The sequence below is a fragment of the Callithrix jacchus genome, chromosome 5 (assembly GCF_049354715.1).
Source record: "Callithrix jacchus isolate 240 chromosome 5, calJac240_pri, whole genome shotgun sequence".
NCBI lineage: Eukaryota > Metazoa > Chordata > Mammalia > Primates > Cebidae > Callithrix > Callithrix jacchus.
In genome coordinates, this window is record NC_133506.1 from 115133157 (window position 1) to 115152005 (window position 18849).

The window sequence follows — 18849 nt, forward strand, 5'->3', positions numbered from 1 at the left end:
ATTACAATAGCAACAACAAAACATAGTTTGAGCATCCCTAATCCAAAAACCCAAAGTCCAGAATGCTCCGAAATTTGAAACTCTTTGAGCATAGACATGACACCACAGATCAACCACTTAGGCAACTGAGATAGTGACACCTTTGCTTTCTGCTGGTTCAGTGTACACACACCTTATTTTATGCACAAAAGTTTTCTTGTACTGTATAAAATTATCTTCAGGCTATGTGTTGGATATGAAACAAGTGAATTTTGTGTTGAGACTTGGGTCCCATCCCCAAGATATCTTACTACGTATGTGCACATACTCCAAACTCTGAAACACTTCTGGTCCCAAGTATTTTGGATAAGGAATACTCAACTGGTAATTAAATTCCTAAGGATTTTCTTTTTTAAAACATTGTTAAAAACCTATGTGAAGCAAGCTATATAAAATATTCTCAAAAGACACAAAGCAGACTTGAAGAAATGGAAAGACATCCATTGTTCTTTAGACATCAAAATGTCACTTTTTCCAAAGTTACCTAGAAATTTAATGAGATCCTAATAAAAAGACTAAGAACTTTTTGGTATAGCGTTGAGCTATCTAATACTGAAGTGCACTTGGAAAAATATACATGCAAGAATGTAAAAACATTAAAAGATTTTTGAGGGGATCTCTAGCTCTACAAGATAATCAAAATACATTACAAACCCTTAATGATTCAAAAAGCAAGACATTGGCGCAAGAATAGATCAATGAAATAGTATGAAATCCAGAAATGAACACAACTACATATGGAAACCTAGCACTTAAAGTGGTATTTAAATCACTGAGACAAAGATGAACGTTTTGATAAAGGATGTTGGCGCAACTAGACAGCCATTTGGGGGAAAAAAGGTATTGTTAGAGCTGTTCTTCGTGCCATTCATCATCATCAAATTCCAGACACATCAGATCTAAATATGAAAACTATATAAATGCCAGGAAAAAATATGGGAAATTTTTTTTGTACCATGCTTTAGGAAAAAGTTTGGACTCATAATCAAGGTACAGTAAAATAAAATGCTGATAAATTTCGCTAAGATATTTTAAATATATGTGGAAAAACCTCATGGGCAAAATCACAATTTTCCATACATACAGATAAAGGATAAATGAAATTTCTCAATGCAAAGAACTTTGAAGAAAATTAACACTAAAAACCTTTAAAAAAAAAAAAGGCAAAAGGTGGGCACAGACAAACCATACAAAAGAAGATACAAAAAATGCTCTGGAAAACTGCACCGAGTTCCCAGATCTTGGCTTTCAATACCAGTTCTTCACTAATAAGGACTAGAGTTTCTAGGAGAAATTATTGATTTCAGGGCTGGAGCAGCATAGGTATAAATTGAGCCTGGAAAGGCATTCCTCAAAAAAATGATGGAAGTATGGCAAAAGGACACAGGAGGCATGGCACAGTGGGTTGCGTCTGTAATCCCAGCACTTCGGGAGGCTGAATCAGGAAGATCACTTGAGGCCAGGAGCTTGAGACCAGCCTGGCCAGCATGGCGAAACCCTGCGTCTACTAAGAATACAAAAATTTGCCTGACTTGTTGGTTCATAACTATAATCCCAGCTATTCAGAAGGCTTAGGCACAAAAATTACTTGAACCTGGGAGACGGAGATTGCAGTGACTTGAGATCACACCACTGTACTCTAGCCTGGGCAATAAAGGGAGACTGTCTCAAAAAAAAAAAAAAAAAAAAGACAGGAAAGAGTTCAGTAGCATCATCTTGGCCAAATGTGAGATATTTTGAGCCCCAGAAGAAGAATGGTGAATGATAAACCATTGGGAAAAAAATAGTAAATTCATACTGATAATGAATAGGTAGGTATGTGCATAAAAGGGGGTGATGGCAGGATTTCTTGCTGGCTAGTAAGGAAAAAGTGCTGGAGTTGGAAAATCATTTTGCAGACACATATTAATGTTTGCTTTAGTACAAGCTATCATTGAATGCCAAATTTAAGAATGTCAGTGAAATTTCAATGAGAAATAGTGTGTTCATATTTCTGTGTGTCCCTGAGGTTGCTTATTGCAAGGAGAAATACACAGTATACAGTGGAAAGCTGGACTGCACCTTGACAGAGTAATCAAAATTAATATCACTGGTGAGAGACGGGTAGAAATCTTGTGCCTCTGGATACAATATCCTGAGGACAAATGTAATATTATGGGGTACATAACCAGAGTCTCTTAAGGACACATCAGATGAACCTCAAATAAGAAGCATTCTTTTAAGGGGGAAGGGGCTTGCTTGCATTCTTGAAAAATAATTTCAAACCAAACATGGTGGTGTACACTTGTAATCCCAGCTACTCAGGAGGCTGTGGTGGGAGGATCACTTGACACCAAGAGTTTGAGTCCAGTCTGGTCAACATACTGAGACCCTGTGTCTAAAAAAAATTACAACTAATCTTCCAGACTAAGGGAAACTAAAAAGATAAATACAACTTTTTAGTTTTTATGTGATCCTGGACTTGGAGGAGGGAGTGCTGTAAAGACATTGAGTCAGTTGGAATGTAGGATGGTAAATTAGGGAAAAGTATCATATATTGTCAGATTTTCTAAAATTGATAAAGATGTTCCAGTTATAAGAAAATGTTTTTATTCCAAGGAAATGCACATTGAGTTATTTTGGGATACTTTCTTTTTTTTTTTTTTTTTAATTTTTTTTTTAACTTTCAAATTGTTCAGAAAAACTACGTGTTTAGAGAAGAAGAAAATGGGGCAAAATATTAGTAGTTGGTGAATTTGAGTAGAGTACACAGGACTTCATTGGACTATTATCCTAACTTTTCTGAAAGTTCAAAGTTATTTCCAAATAGAAGGTTTAAGGAAAAAAATGACAGGCCAGGCATGGTGGCTCACACCTGTAATCCCAGCACTTTGGGAGGCCAAGGTGGGTGGATCACATGAGATCAGGAGTTTGAGACCAGCCTGGCCAACATAGTGAAACCCCATCTCTACTAAAAATATAAAAATTAGCTGGGCATGGTAGTGCATGCCTGTAATCCCAGCTATTTGGGAGGCTGAAGCCAGGAGAATCACTTGAATCCGGTGGTGGAGGTTGCAGTGAGCTGAGATTGCGCCACTGCACTCCAGCTTGGGCAACAGAGCAAGACTATCTCAAAAAAAGAAAAAAGACGACAGTGGCAACTACACTGGCATACCATTTTTCATCCATCATTTTGGGAAAAATTCAGATACTTAACAATACATTCCCAGTGCCTCTGGGGAAACAAGCACTGTCACTATTGCTGGTGCAAATGATAACATTTCTTTGGAGTGGAATTTGGCAATATCTAACAAAATTACATATATACATATCCTACCCAGCAATCCCATTTCTGAGAATATACCCTGGAGTTACATACCCTGCACAGTATAAAAACACAGATGCATAAATTTGCTGCAGCATATTTGTAACGGCAAAACACTGAAATCTGAATGTTGAAAGGAGAGATTGGTTGAATAAACATAGCACAGTGCAGTACTGTGCAGCTGCCGGAAGATTAAGGCAGATGTCAATACACTGAAATGGAGTGATTTCCAGAATATATTTCTAAAGCAGTAAAAACAAAGGACAGGAATACAGTATGGGACTTTGGTTAAGAAATGGAAATAAGAAAACTTATGTATACCTGTACGTATAGCTGTTTACTTTTTCAAAATGTACACAAACAAGAAAAATGAACCAGAAAGTGATAAAGTTGGTTACGCACTTAACAGGGTGGGTGGTGAGGCAGGGAAGGAAATGACATTTCTTTGAGTTGCAGCTGTTTGTATAGTTCTTTATTTTTGCTGGAAGGATGATCTTCTCAGTAGTCCCCCCAAAAAATGAAACTAATTCAATAAGGATGATGGAGGAGATTAAAAACCAAAAGCAAACCGATTCTAACTTACTTCAAATCAGTAATAACCGCATTGAAATAAATAATCCAAGTAACTTTTAATACTCAGTATTCAGTCTAGAGAGAAGTGACTGCAAAGAAATATTGAAAACTGCTTTTTGAAGTGGTATGATGTAATGCTTCTATAACTATTTAAATGTCTAAAAGGATTGAACAGTTGAGTAGACACGTTTTTGTTAAGAGCCAGCATTCTGTCAAAGAGACACAAATGTGAAGTGTGGGAAGGTGAGAAGAAAGCCCTGTGGGGATTGCTTGGAATTGGGCATTTAAGTGTGAACTCCTAATTTTCTAAAATACATGTATGTATACATATGTCACATACATGTGTGTATATATTTTTTGTCCACTGAAAGGGCCTAGAATCAAAGAGATAACCAAATAGCAATAAGTATATGGAATGCCTAGATCTTTATTTCTTATATTATTCCCCGCTAAAAGATACCAAGGCTGTTTGGAGAAATGTTTGGTTCCAGGGCTGGGACAGAGAACTGGTTATAAGATAAGCCTGGAATATCTTGTTATGCCAGAAAGTAGGGAAATGCTCAAAAAATTGTTAGAGGCATGTCAGTGACACAGGAAAAGGCTCTAAGGGGCTTTCACTGGCCTACCCTGGGACAATATGATCCCCAGATAATTAATGATGAGTTATAAAACCTTGAAAAGTAGTCTGAGTGTCGTGGCTCATGCCTGTAATCCTAGCACCTTGGGAGGCCAAGGTGGGCAGATCGCTTGAGGTCAGGAGTTCAAAACCAGCCTGGCCAACATGCTAAAAACCTGTCTCTACTAAAAGTACCAAAAAAACCAGCCAGGCATGGTGGCAGGCACCTGTAATCCCAGCTACTTGGGAGGCTGAAGCAGAAGAATCACTTGCACCTGGGAGGCAGAGGTTGCGGTGAGCCAAGATCGTGCCACTGCTTTCCAGCCTGGGCAACAGCAAGACTCTATCTCAAAAAATAAAAAATATAACATTGAAAAATAGAAATCTATGAGTTGATACCAATAATAAAAAGAGAGCTCTTCCTTAGAGAATGATGACTGATAAACATAGAGGGAATGTTGGGGTTGGGAAATCATCACGGTGAGAGATTGGGCCAGAATTATTGGAGTCTAAATCTGGAGTGAAAATTTAGTGAGCTGAATATTTGAATTTTCTGCAAGTGCCTCCCATAGATTGCTTATTAAAGAAAATAAAAGTACAGTAGAGAAAAATTAGCTGGGCAAGGTGGCACACATGTGTAATCCCAGACATTCAGGAGGTTGAGACAGAAGGATTGCTTGAACCCTGGAGGTGGAGGTTGCAGTGAGCCAAAATCACATCCCTGCACTCCAGCCTGGGTAACAAAGGGAGACCAAACCTGTCTCAAAAAAAAAAAGAAAGAAAAAGTTAACATCCCCAGTAAGGGACAGATGGACATCATGCATCTGGATTTGATGCCTTGAAAATGATAGCATCAGTTAGGTAGTGCAACCTGACTGTAATCCTGTGGACACCTAAAACCTAAAATGAGGAAATTTTTATTTTTTAAAAAAGGAAATCTATGCAGAAGAATTCCAGATACTTCATAGGAATACTTCACTCTCAAGGAGGGGAGTCTAACTAACTCCCTGCTCCTTATATGTGGGGTATACATAATCACTTTCTTCCAAAGAGTACAGTTTGGGAAGAGATTCAAAGTAACTTCACAGCAGAGAAAGCTGATAAACACTACCTCAACCAGATGATCAAGATCATTGAAATGCTGTGATACAAAGGACACTTTACCTCTGTGATGTACCTGCCAAAAACTAACTCCAGCCTGATAATGAAGCTATCAGACAAATTCCCGTACAACAGTCTGCAAAATATTTGACGAAGATTCCTCAAAACTGTCAAGCTCATAAAAAAAAAAAAAGAAAAAAAACAGGAAAACCTGAGAAATTGTCACAACCAAGAGAAGCCGTAGGACAACTTAAGTAATGAAGACTTACAGTAACTAAATGTACTATGGGATCTTGGAATGTAAAAAGAACAGTAAAAATGAATAGGCTCTAGTGACGGTATATGTATCAGTGTTTCTTTTATTTTAGCGTGTTCAATATTAATGTAAGATGTTAATTAGGGAAACTAGCGCATACATGAACTCTACAAAATTTTCACTTTTTCTGTAAAACTTATAGCTTCTCAAAAAATAAGAAAAAACTACTTTGAGAATAGTTACAGATTTATAGAAAAAGGATAAAATGTCTTAAAGGGACTGCATTCTTAAAAGACATCAAATATTTTAAAAGATAAGGTCTCCTACATTGAAGACTAAGGCACATGACAAATGAAATATATGATCCTGGACTGAAGAAAGATCCTGTAAAGAAGGGTTTTGTTGAATCAGTTGACAAAACTGGAGTATGGACGGTAGATGAGATGATTAAGTATTGGGTTTATGTTAAATTCCTTGAAGATGATAGCTGACCTGTGGTTATGTAAGAGAATATCCTTCTATTAGGAAAGGTGCATTGAAGAATGAGGCAGTAGTTCTCAACTGACATTTTTTTTTTCTCCCAGGGGTCATTTGGCAATGTCTAAAGATGTTTTTGGTTGTCACAGCTAGGGGATAAAAGCGAGTGTTGCTACCAGAAATGATACTATACATCTTATAATGTACAGACTCGCCTCCTACAGCAAAGCATTTTCTGGCCCAAAGTAATACTGCCAAGGTTAAGAAATCCTGAGCTGTGCTTCTAGTTCCGATTTAGAAGTGAAAGGGCTTAAAGCATATAAACCACTGATTAATGGTTGAGGGGGGAAAGTATAGAGAGGAATAATTGGGAGAAAATGTTAATCATTGGTCAGTCAGGATAAAGAGTGTCCAGATGTTCTTTTATTGTTGGAACTTAAGTAACTTACAAATTTATAAATAAAAAGGTAAGTATTTAATAGTAAAAACCTATAACCATCCTTAAATGAAAGTAAAAAGGGCATGATCTTATAATAAAGGGCAGTAATTTAAATTTAATGAATTAAGCTTTATGAAAAATAAAAATGTATTAGTTGATACAAATAGACATTTGCTCTTTTAATCTCTATCCCCTAAACTGTTTCTATTCAAGTTGATTTTTAAAATTCGCTTTTTAACTCTCATTGGGAAATGAGTCACCTTGTTTTCACACTTACCCACTTCATTGACTTTTTTTTGAGACGGAGACTTGCTTGGTTGCCCAAGCTGGAGTGCAGTGGTGTGATCTCGGCTCACTGCAGCCTCCACCTCCCAATTTCAAGCAGTTCCCCTGCCTCTGCCTCCCAAATAGCTGGGACTACAGGCTTGCACCACCACATCCAGTTAATTTATGTATTTTTCGTGGAGACGAGTTTCACCATGTTAGCCAGACTGGTCTCAAGTGATCTGTCCACCTCAGCTCCCCAAAGTTCTGGGATTACGAGCCTGAGCTACCGTGCCAAGCCCACTTCATTGACTTTTATCACAGTTTTGTTTACATTGCTAGTGTTTATATAGTACAGAAATAGTATTTACAGCTTCCCAGCCAGTCACTGTACTATTTCCTTTCTGATACAACTTTGTTTCCTGCAGTTACTGATTGGTTCATTTTTTTCATTTAGTCAGTGTTGAAAGTTTCTGTGGCCTTTTTCCACATGCTGCTGCAACAAGTTCCAAACACAAAAATTCATATTTTTCCTAGAGCCTTTCCAGAGCCGTCGTCCATCCTCTCTCCCTAACACTGCTGTCTAAATCTGCTATATACAGCTGTAACCCTGAGACATCCTTTATCATTGCTTTAGAAGCTCTTTTTACTTCTGTGCTGTATTGAATCATTTTTAGTTCCTAAGTCAACCATTCTTCTTCTTTCTTGGCTACTTTGATGTTATAATGAAGCGTATTTTCTAATCATCTCCTGAGAAAAAGTGAACATGGGAACTAAGATTTTTGAAGGGGCTTCAGAGGCATATCTGAAAATACATTTTCTGCCATTAGACATGGTTGATAATTTGGCTGGATATAGATTTTTTTAATGGCTTTATTGAAGTAAAAATTGACAAAATTTAACTGCATGTAAACATAGGTGTACGCTTATGAAACCATCACCACAATCAAAACAGTATATTACCTCATCTCTAAGAGTTTCCTCACACTCCTTTATAACTCCTCTTTTCCACTCCTGGCCCTTACCCCATCCCCAGGTAATTACTGACCTGCCTCTGTCACTGTACAGCTAGTTTGCATTTGTAAAAAGTCATACAGTAAGACATTTTGGGGGTCTGGCTTTCACTCATAATTATTATGAGGTTTATCCACACTGTGTATATCAATAATTCATTCCTTTTTATTACCGAGGAGCAAAATGGAATCATTGTATGGATGTACCACAATTTGTGTAATCACTTATTGATGGGCATTTAGATTGTTTCCAGTTTGGGGCTATCATGATCATTGGTGTTTATGTCTTTGTATGGGCTGATGCCTTTATTTCTCTCAGATACGTATCTGTGAGTGGAATGGGTGGTAGGTAATTGTTTAACTTTTTAAGAAACTGCCTGGGCCAGGCGCAGTAGTTCAAGCCTGTAATTCTAGCACTTTGGGAGGCCAAGGCAGGTGGATCACGAGGTCAGGAGTTTGAGACCAGCCTGGCCAACATAGTAAAACTCTGTCTCTACTAAAAATACAAAACTATTAGCTGGGCATGGTGGCAGGCACCAGTAATCCCAGTTACTCAGGAGGCTGAGGCAGAAGAATAGCTTGAACCTGGGAGGTGGAAGGAACGGTGAGTCGAGATCATGCTATTGCACTCCAGCCTGGGTGACAGCAAGACTTCATTTCAAAAAAAAAGAAAAAGACCCTGCTTTCCAACATGTTTGTACCATTTTACATTCCCATCCATAATATATGAGAATTCTATTTGCCATACTTACTGTATAGGACTTTTATAAATTTTAGCCATTCTAATAGGTATGTTACAGTTTTTTGTGGTTTTAATTTGTGTTTTCTCAGTGACAGGTGATGTTGAGTATCTTTTCATATTGTTAATTGGCCATCTGTATATCTTTGAATTTCTGTTTAGATCTTTTGCCCCTTTTTTTAAATTGAGTTATTTCAGTCATTGAGTTTTAATACTTCTAGAAAGAAATTCCTTATCAAATCTGTGATTTGCAAATATTTTTTCCCAGTCTGCGTCTTACTCTCTTACCATTGTCTTTCAGAGAGCAGAAATTCTTAATTTTGACAAAATCTGGTTTATGAATTTTTTTTCTTTTTTTTCTTCTTTTTTGAGATGGAGTCTCGCACTTTTGCCCAGACTGGAATGTAATGTCACGATCTTAACTCACTGCAACCTCCACCTCCTGGATTCAAGTGATTCTTCCACCTCAGCCTCCCAAGTAGCTGACAATACAGGTACCCACCACCACACACAGCTAATGTTTGTATTTTTCGTAGAGATGGGGTTTCACTGTGTTGGCCAGGATGGTCTTGAACTACTGACCTCAGGTGATCCGCCTGCCTTGGCCTCCCAAAGTGCTGGGATTACAGGCTTAAGCCACCGCGCCTGGCCTTTCAGTTAATTTTTATATATGATGTGAAGTATGGATTTAAGTGGTACTTTGGCATATGAATTTCTTAATTCTTCTAGCACCATTTGTTCAAAGACTATTTTTTTTCCTCTACTAAATTGCTTTTTGAGCTTTGTCAAAAATCAGTTGACCATATACATCTATAGATATACAAGCAAACAGGGAGAGGCAATGGAGGTTCCTCCAGGGCCTGCGAGGGCATCAGGGACCTCCCTGCCTCAGGCCTTGTGCCACACCATTGAACTGTGCCACATACTAGGAGGATAGAAGATGAACAAGGCTGACCTTGATGAGCTATACACAAAGTGTCATAGAAAACATAGGCCGGACGCAGCGGTTCATGCCTGTAATCCCAGCTTTGGGAGGCCGAGGCAAGCAGATCACTTCAGTCCAGGAGTTTGAGACCATCCTGGCCAACATGGTGAAACCCTTTCTCTCCTAAAAGTACAACAATTAGCTGGGCATAGGGGCACATGCCTATAATCCTAGCTACTCGGGAGGCAGGAGAATTGCTTCAACCCAGGAGGTGAAGGTTGCAGTGAGCTGAGATCATGCCACTGCACCCCAGCCTGGCCAACAGTGTGAGACCCCATCTCAAAAAAATAAAAACAGGCTGGGCGCGCTGGCTCATGCCAGTAATCCCAGCACATTGGGAGGCCGAGGCGGTTGGATCACAAGATCAAGAGTTCGAGACCATCCTGGCCAAAATGGTGAAACCCTGTCTCTACTAAAAATACAAAAATTAGCTGGGCATGGTGGTACACGCCTGTAAGCTCAGCTTCTGAGGCTGAGGCAGGAGAATCAATTGCTTGAACCCAGGAGGCAGAGGTTGCAGTGAGCCGAGGTCATGCCACTGTACTCCAGCTTGGATGACAGAAAGAGACTCCGTCTCAAAAAACAAAGATTTTTTTAAGCCACATTTTGTCATTTCAAGATACCAGACTTGTACATCTTTTACCAGATTTATCCCCAATTGTTTCGTCATTTTCAACAGTATTGTAAATAGTGTTTTAAAGTTTCAGTTTCCAGTTGTTTGTTGCTATGTAAAAACACAACTAATTTTTCTTTGTTAATGTGTCCTCCAGTTTTGCTGAATTCGCTTATTTGTCCCAATAGCTTTTCATAGATTGCATCAGATTTTCTACGTAATTATTTTTTCTGGGAATAAAGATGTATTTACTCCTTTTCGAATATGGAGTCCCTTCTTTTTTGTGCCTTATTGCACTGATTAGAACTTCTAATACAGTGTTGAACAAAAGTGTACAATATGGTCTTATGGGGAAAGAAGGCAGCCTTTTGCCATTAAGTATGATGCTAGCATTAGAATTTTCCTAAATGCTCTTTATCAGGTGAGGAAGTTTATTCTTAGTTTGCTAAGAATATTTATCTCAGGGATCAATGTCGGATTTTATCAAGTGCATTTTCTGCATATTTCAAGGTGATTATATGGCTCCTCTTTGGTCTGTTAATGTGGTGAATTTGTTGATTTTTCAAATGTTGAATTAGTTTTACATTCCTGGAAGAAACATATTTAGTCATGCTGTGTTCTTTTTATATATTGTTAGGTTCAGCCTGCTAAAATTTTTTGTTAATATTTTCATCCAGTTGGGCATGATGGCTCACACCTGTAATCCCAGTGCTTTGGGTGGCCAAGGCAGGTGGATTACCTGAGGTCGGGAGTTCGAGACCAGCCTGACCAATGTGGTGAAACCCGCCTCTACTAAAAATACAAAAATTAGCCGGATATGGTGGCACACACCTGTGATCCCAGCTACTCAGGAGGCTAAGGCACAAGAAGAGCTTGAACCCAGGAGGCAGAAGTCACAGTGAGCCAAGATCTCACTGCTGGACTCTAGCCTAGACAACTGAGTGAGACTCTGTCTCAAAAAAAAAAAAAAAAAATTGCATTCTATATTCATGATATTATTCTGTAGTTTTCTTCTGATGGCTTTATCTGGTTTGGGAAACAAAGTAATGCTGACCTAATAGAATGAGTTTGGAAACTGTTTCATCCTGTTCAATATTCTAGAAAAGTTGGTATAAAGTCTATAGTATTTCCTAAGTAGAATTCCCCAATAAAACGATTTGAGCCTAGAGTTTCATTTGTGGGAAGATCTTTAACAAATTTAGTTTCTATTGAAAACTAAATTCGGTAGATAACAGAATTATTTGGTTATCTTTTTTATGAGTGACATTTGGTTCTGTGTCTCTGAATGAATTTGTCCATTTCATCCAAGTTGTCACATTTAGTGTCATAAGGTTGTTGATAATATTTTTAATATCTATAGAATCTGCAGCAATGTTACTTACTTGTTTCTCCTCCCCCCGCCCCCCACACACAAAGTGTGTTCTGTGTCCCAGGCTGGAGTGCAGTGGCACGATCTCAGCTCACTGAAACCTCTGCCTCGTGGCTTCAGTCAATTTTCCTGCCTCAGCCTCCCAAGTAGCTGGGACTACAGGAGTATGCCACAACACCCAGTTAATTTTTGTATTTTTAGTAGAGATGGGGTTTCATTACATTGGCCAGATTGGTCTCGAACTCCTGACCTCAGGTGATCCGCCTACCTCGGCCTCTCAGAGTGCTGGGATTACAGGTGTGAGCCACCACGCCTGGACTTGTTACTTCTTTTATTTGTATTAGAATATTTGTGTCTTTCTTTTTTTTCTATCTCTGATTTGAGGTTTATCAGTTTTATGGTTCTCAAAAAACCAACATTGTTTTCATTTTTTTCCCCTTTTTTCTGTTTTTAATTTTATTTATTTTCACTTGGAGCTTTGAGTATAGATTATCTGATAAGAATTTTTTTCTTTAGAAATCTGAAGACAATACATTTGTCAGTCTTGCTGTTCAGAAGCCCACTGATACTTTGATACCCTTCTCTTTTTGTGTAGCATAGTGTTGAAGCTTTTATTACCAGTATCGGCACAGTTCTGAATTGTTTTAATGATGCATGTTAGTATAAAAAATTTTTTAAGTCGTTAATCTGGGCCAATATGGTCTCTTTAAATATGGACACTCCATTTTGGTCTTGGGAGGTTTTTTTTTTTTCTTTTATAAAAGTAACTTTCTTCCCATCTGTTTTCTGTTTCTTGAATATCTCTTAATTGGATTACGGATCTTCTAGATTGAACTCTTACGTTTTTCTTTCTTTTTGCCTAGCTTTTTGTCTCATGTATACCCACACACATGCTTTTTGAGAGATTTTCTTGACTTTATCATTCATTTATTGAATTTATTTTGCCATTTTTGTTTTTAAATTCCAAGATCTATCTTGTTCTCTGATAGTATCCTATTCTTAAATCTCTGAAGACTTTGGGGTTTTTTTTCTGTATTTCTTCTGTTTTCTATAGATGCATTTTTCCTGGAGATTTGTTTTGGTCTTTCATAATCTTAGAGGCCTTTTTCAAATGATCGGTGATCCCTGCCTGTCTGCTCATATTGAATGGTCAGGTACTAAGCAATGGATTGGACTGTGTACCTGAGCAGAGCTTGTTGACTGCTGAGCTGCATTGTGGTTATTGGTTGCTTTTTAATATCTTTCCTTTGGTGTTCTGCAGTTTTACTGTGATCTGCTTAGGTGTGGGTATCTTTTTGTTGTGCTTAATTTACATTATAGTTTTATCTGTGAATTCATGTTCTTTCTCTCTCTCTCTCTCTCTCTCTCTCTCTCTCTCTCTCTCTCTCTCTCTCTCTCGTGTGTGTGTGTGTGTGTGTGTGTGTGAGAGAGAGAGAGAAGGTCTCACTCTTGCTCAGGCCGGAATGCAGTGGTGCACTCACAGCTCACTGCAGACTCAACCTCCTGGGCTCAAGGGTGCCTCTTGTCTCAGTCTCCTGAGTAGGTGGGACCACAAGCACATACCACAACAGCTGCCTAATTTTTTTTTGTTTTTGTAGAGGCAGTGTCTCACTTTGTGGCTCAGGCTGGTCTCAAACTCCTGGCCTTAAGCAGGAGTTTGAGACCAGCCTGAGCCACAAAGTGGTCTCCCAAAAGTTCTGGGAGTATAGACATGAGCCACTGTGTCTGGCCTAATTCATGTTCTCATTTCTGCCGAATTCTTAGTCAGTATCTAATTCAACATTGCCTTCTCCATTCTCCATATTCATTCCTTTAGAATTCTTACTAGACTTTTTTTGGATCTTTACATTCTGTTCTCTTATTTTAACATCTTATTTTCCAGTTTTGTATTTTTCTTCGCTGCATTTTGAGTGTTTATCATGTATCTTCCATTTCCTAATTCTCTTTATCCGTGTCTAATAAGTTGGTGTGCGTTTGTTTTATATACTTTCTTATTTTTCAGTAATATTTTTACTTCTTATTAAACAACTCATAATGGTTATTTTATGTTCTGTCGCTGTCAATTCCAATGCCCAAAGTATTAGGGATTCTTAATCACTTTCTGCTGATGCTTGCTTATGGTAGATTGCTTATTATGTGTTTACTATTTGATTGTGCACTCATACTTGATAAAATCTGTGGGAATGCTGAAAGGCCTGAACGGTAGGTGACTTATTCCCTGATCTAATTTAGGATTGCTTCTGCTAGGTATCAAAGGGCACTAGTAGCCTGGAACCACTTTAACGTCTCGGCCTGGGAATTCCCTGACCATAGAGGGGAGGGAAAATTTCAACCTCAAACTTATTCTTGAGAGCAGGCCTGTGATTACAAAATCCTAGAGAAGCCTATTCACCCAGAGCACGGACCTGAAATGTTCCCTTGTAGATCTTTTGCATGTAATCAGGTTCTTTCTCACTCACCCGTTCAGTGAAGTTGCAGGCCCTTTCAGGGGTTTTGGTCTAACCTGGGAGTTTCCAGCTAAGCACCCTCATAGTGAATAAAAGGTATGTTTAACATAGGGCAAATCAATTATAGTTTACATATTAATATTTAGTCACTAATATTCTATCCTAATGTATAAGAAAATACTTGATAAGTCATCAATAGTGTTTGCAGGGGGAATAAAAGTACAAAAAAGACTTTAGAAAACCACATTCCCTAAGTGAAATAAAGCTTACCAACTGCTGTGCCTTAGATTAGGAGTATGTCAAAATAGTCATTCCTACGATACTTAGGACAGTCAGAGGCCTTAGGCTGGGTGCATCTAGGGGCTTATTTCCCTTGTGTTGTGCAGATGATCATTTCCTGTGTGTGCTAGGCCCATGGAAAACATGAGAGAACATTTCTCTAAAACAGTCCTAAAAGATACTCTGGAGAAAACTGCATATTGTATATTCTGCTTTAATCATCATATGTTCATAAGCCTATTAAAGTCTCCAGAAGACCTTGATAGGAGGAAAATTTCCCAAACATCTTTGACCATGGTACTTTTTTAAAAAATGCTAATAGCCTGTAACTATTGAAAACAAAATATCTGTAATAATTGACCTCCTAAAATTTCAAGGCTACATTCCCTGAAAATAGAGTCAGAATAAGATATTCTGGGTTGACATTTAAGGGTCAATAAACTTACATTAGCTACTAACCAAGCTGGCTATATATTAATAGTAGACAAGCCTCTGTGAAAACTATGATTATAAAAGCCACTGGGCCAGGTGGCTCACGCCTGTAATCCCAGCACTTTGAGAGGCTGAGGTGGGCAAATCACCTGAGTTCAGGAGTTCAAAACCAGCCTAGCCTCATAAAAGTGGAGAATTCCATTTTAATACAAACCTCTAGCTTTTCACTATAAAATAAAAATGATCAGGCTGGGCATGGTGGCTGACACCCATAATCCGAACACTTTGGGAGGTCAGGGCGGTCAGATTGAGACCAGGAATTAAAAACCCGCCTGGGCAACATGGCAAAACCCTAAAAAATGCTAATAGCCTGTAACTATCCCTACAAAATAAACATAAAAATTTTTCTGGCACGGTGGCACTTGCCTGTAGTCCCAGCTACTCAGGAGGCCAAAGTGGGAGAATCATCTGTGCCCAGGAGGTTGAGGTTACCGTGAACCAAGATTGTGCCACTGCACTCCAGCCTGGGTAACAGAGCAAGACTCTGTCTCAAAAAATTAAAAAAATAAAGAAATGAAAATAAAATGGTTATTTCTCAGGGCTACATTTTCATTTGTCAAATCTGTTACCAGAATTTTTGCTAAGGTCTTTTAGGGGGTGTATATGAGTGCTGTGTCATGTGTCACTGGTTTCTCTACTTCAAAGACTGAACATTCTTCACGATCTGAAAGGAAAAGAAGAGATTCTTTCGGGATGTTTGACGGTTATGATAGCTGCAGTGAGGACACAAGCAGCAGCTCCAGCTCTGAAGAGAGTGAGGAAGAAGTCGCTCCTTTACCTTCTAATCTCCCAATTATCAAAAACAATGGGCAAGTCTACACGTACCCAGATGGTAAATCTGGCATGGGTGAGTATTTATAACCTTTACCTGTTATACGGCTTTATGTTTAAGGGTGTGTTTTCATTTAATTTCTTCTGTCATTTCTCCATACTAAGAGGCAGTTTGAAGAGATAAAGCCTGATGTTTATAGTTGGAGATAAGATCACTGAGTTGGTGTTTAACTCTTTATTTTGCCTACCTCCTAGTGGAAAGCAAATACAACAGAGTAAAAAACAAAAGGCCCATGAGAAACTTCATGTGGACATAAATTCAGTAATTAAATAAGAAATGCCTGTGTAACAGTGCAAGTGCGTAGGATCATAGGCTTAAGGAGTCGAAAGAGACATTCAAGACTGGGCTCCCTCCTCTATATGACTTCCTTATAATTTCTGTTTTAACATTACTGGAGATTGGGGTATTCTCTGACTCAGTAAGGAATTTCTTTCTGCCTAAAACCTGGCTTGAAAAAGAAAAAGGAAACGCAAAAGGAAGCAGTTTCATTTCTTAGTATCTCAAATTACTAGAATAGTCTCTTTATAAACCAAATTTCCTTCCTCCAACTTTTATCTTTTGGTCTTGGTTTTGCCTTTTTAGCTTTGCTTCTGGGAGTCTGGAAAGTTTCACTTTTTATTTAAACCTACACAGAATAATTCTAATCCTTTTTCTAACGACATCTTTTTTTTCCACACTAGAACGCTTCATTCTAGTTTATCTCTTAGGCTTGCCAAGAAGCCATAGTTGCTTCAGCCATTTCTCTCATGGTGGGTCACAGTGATTTAATTCCTCAATATCCTGGTCACTGTGTTCTGGGGATACTTCAGATTATGTGGTAGTAGGGTAACAGTTCATCCTGATTTGTCTGGAACTGTCCTGGTTTTACTATCCAGAAAATGTGAGACCCAAGCAAATAGTTGGTCACCCTGTGTGAGGGCAGAAGATTGTTCAACCTTTAGCTCCTTTTTTCGAGATACTGTTTCCAGTGTGCCACCAAAATTGCTTTAGCTTTCTTGAAAATAATAATGAACTTGTAAATAACTGATGTCCTTTGACCTTTACTACATAAACTAAACCAGTTTAAATTAGTCTTACTGCAGTTAACTTTTTAAACTCAAGGTGTAGGACTTTGGATCTCTCTGTGTAACCTTTTTCTTGCTTTCAGTCTTAGGATTTTTTTTTAATTTTTATTTTTTGAGACAGTCTCACTCTGTTGCCCAGGCTGGAGTATAGTGGTGTAATCTTGACTCACTACAGCCTCCGCCTCCTAGGTTCAAGCAATTCTCCTGACTCAGTCTCCCGAGTAGCTGGGACTACAGGCCTGCACCACCATGCCTGATGCCTGGCATATTTTTGTGTTTTTAGTAAAGATGGGGTTTCACCATGTTGGCCAGGCTAGTCTCAAACGCCTGACCTCAAGTGATCCACCTGCCTCAGCCTCCCAAAGTGCTGGGATTACAGGGGTGAACCATCATACCAGGCCTAGAAATATTTATTTACTTATTTAGAGACAGTCTTGCTCTGTTACCCAGGCAGGCGTGCAATGGCAAGATCTCAGCTCAGTGCAGTCTCTGCCTCCCGAACTCAGGTGATCCTCTCCCGTCGGCCTCCCAAGTAGCAGGTACTATAGGCACATTCTACCACACCTGGCTAATTTTTGTGTTTTTTTCAGAGATGCACAATTTTCACTATATTACCCAGGCTGGTCTCAAACTCCTGAGCTCAATCGATCTGCCTGCTTCGGCCTCCCAAAGTGCTGGGATTACAGGCATGAGCCACTGCACCTAGCCTAGTCTTAGAAATTTTTGATAGCTAATTCTGTCATCTAATGTTGAATGCTGTGTCATCTAATCTTTCAGTTTTATATCATTTACAGTTTTGATAATTCCACCCTGTTCGTCCTATTCTAGTCTTTTGGTTAAAAAGATGAACAGCACAGGGGCTGATAGAGAGTCCTGCAGACCATATCAAAAAACTTTATTTATCAGGGCTTACTGGGGGTGGACATCCTACCAGTTAAAACCTACCTGGTGTCCTCTACTTTAGCTGAAATTTCTCAATTCTGTTGTCAAAGCTACATGAGATTTTGTCAAATGTGTTAACTTGGGTTAGTGTATATTCTTGCCATGGTTTGATTATAACATAGCAGTCTAGTAATCCTATCATAAAAGGGAATAATGTTTATTGAAGCTTTGTGTGTGCTAACATCTTTTTTAAATACTGGAGATATGCAGATGTATGACACAGAAAAAGCTCCATGTCCTGATGGAACTTGCATCCTACCTGTGGGAATTCTAGTTTGACATGTGTCATTCTTGGCAAAGATTTACTGTTTCCTTGGGATCACCACTTTTCTGTCTAGGTGGTCAGGGAACCTTCTTTAACAATCTGTTCTAGAATTTTTGCAACAGAAAACCATTCAGTTTTTTCTCCCAGTAGATACCCTTTGTTCACCTGCAATCTTCTAGCAATTTATCTTTTTTCCAAGATTTCTCATAGATTTGTAAGTACAGTTGTCCCTTGGTATCCATGGGGGATTCGTTCCAAGACCTCCCTCAGATACCAAAATTCATAAATGTTCCAAGTTTCTTAAAGAAAATGTATCTGCATATAACTTGTACACATCCTTCTATATACTTTAAAATGTCTAGATTACTTATAATACCTAATACAATGTAAATGCCATGCAAATAATTGTTAATACTATACTGTTTAGAGAATAAGAAGAAAAAAACAGTCTGTATATGTTCAGTACAGACACAATTTTTTTCCCCAAGTATTTTCAGTCTGCTTTTGATTGAATCCACAGGTTTAAAACCCATGGAAGCACAGAGCCAACTGTACCAGTTACACTACAGGCCTCTCCAGTTTATCTGTTTGGGTGGAGACTTTTAACTCACTAAAGCAGTGATTTGCTATGTTACTTGTTGTTTATCTTTTTCGAACTTTAATTCTTGTGAACCTTGTCTAATTTTACCTTTCCGATTATTATCTATTATGGAATAGTAGTCAAGAGTTCTGCTGTTTCC

At 38.5% G+C, this 18849-nt stretch overlaps 1 protein-coding gene across 39 annotated transcripts in view; it reads left to right on the top strand.

Annotated features, from left to right (window-relative positions):
- MBTD1 (mbt domain containing 1) overlaps window positions 1–18849 on the top strand; it is a 78097-nt gene that overhangs the window by 13622 nt on the left and 45626 nt on the right. For 29 of the 39 annotated variants that reach the window (XR_004743457.3, XM_035301179.3, XM_078374154.1 and 26 more), the window contains one exon: window positions 15652–15853. Coding sequence is in view for 37 of the 39 variants with exons in the window: in XM_035301171.3 (XP_035157062.1) it covers window positions 15652–15853 (202 nt within the window). In the remaining 2 variants the exon portion in view is untranslated. Of the gene's footprint in view, window positions 1–9193; window positions 9316–15651; window positions 15854–18849 lie in introns of all 39 variants that reach the window. The other 10 variants (XM_078374156.1, XM_078374151.1, XM_054256258.2 and 7 more) reach the window with 2 other exon arrangements.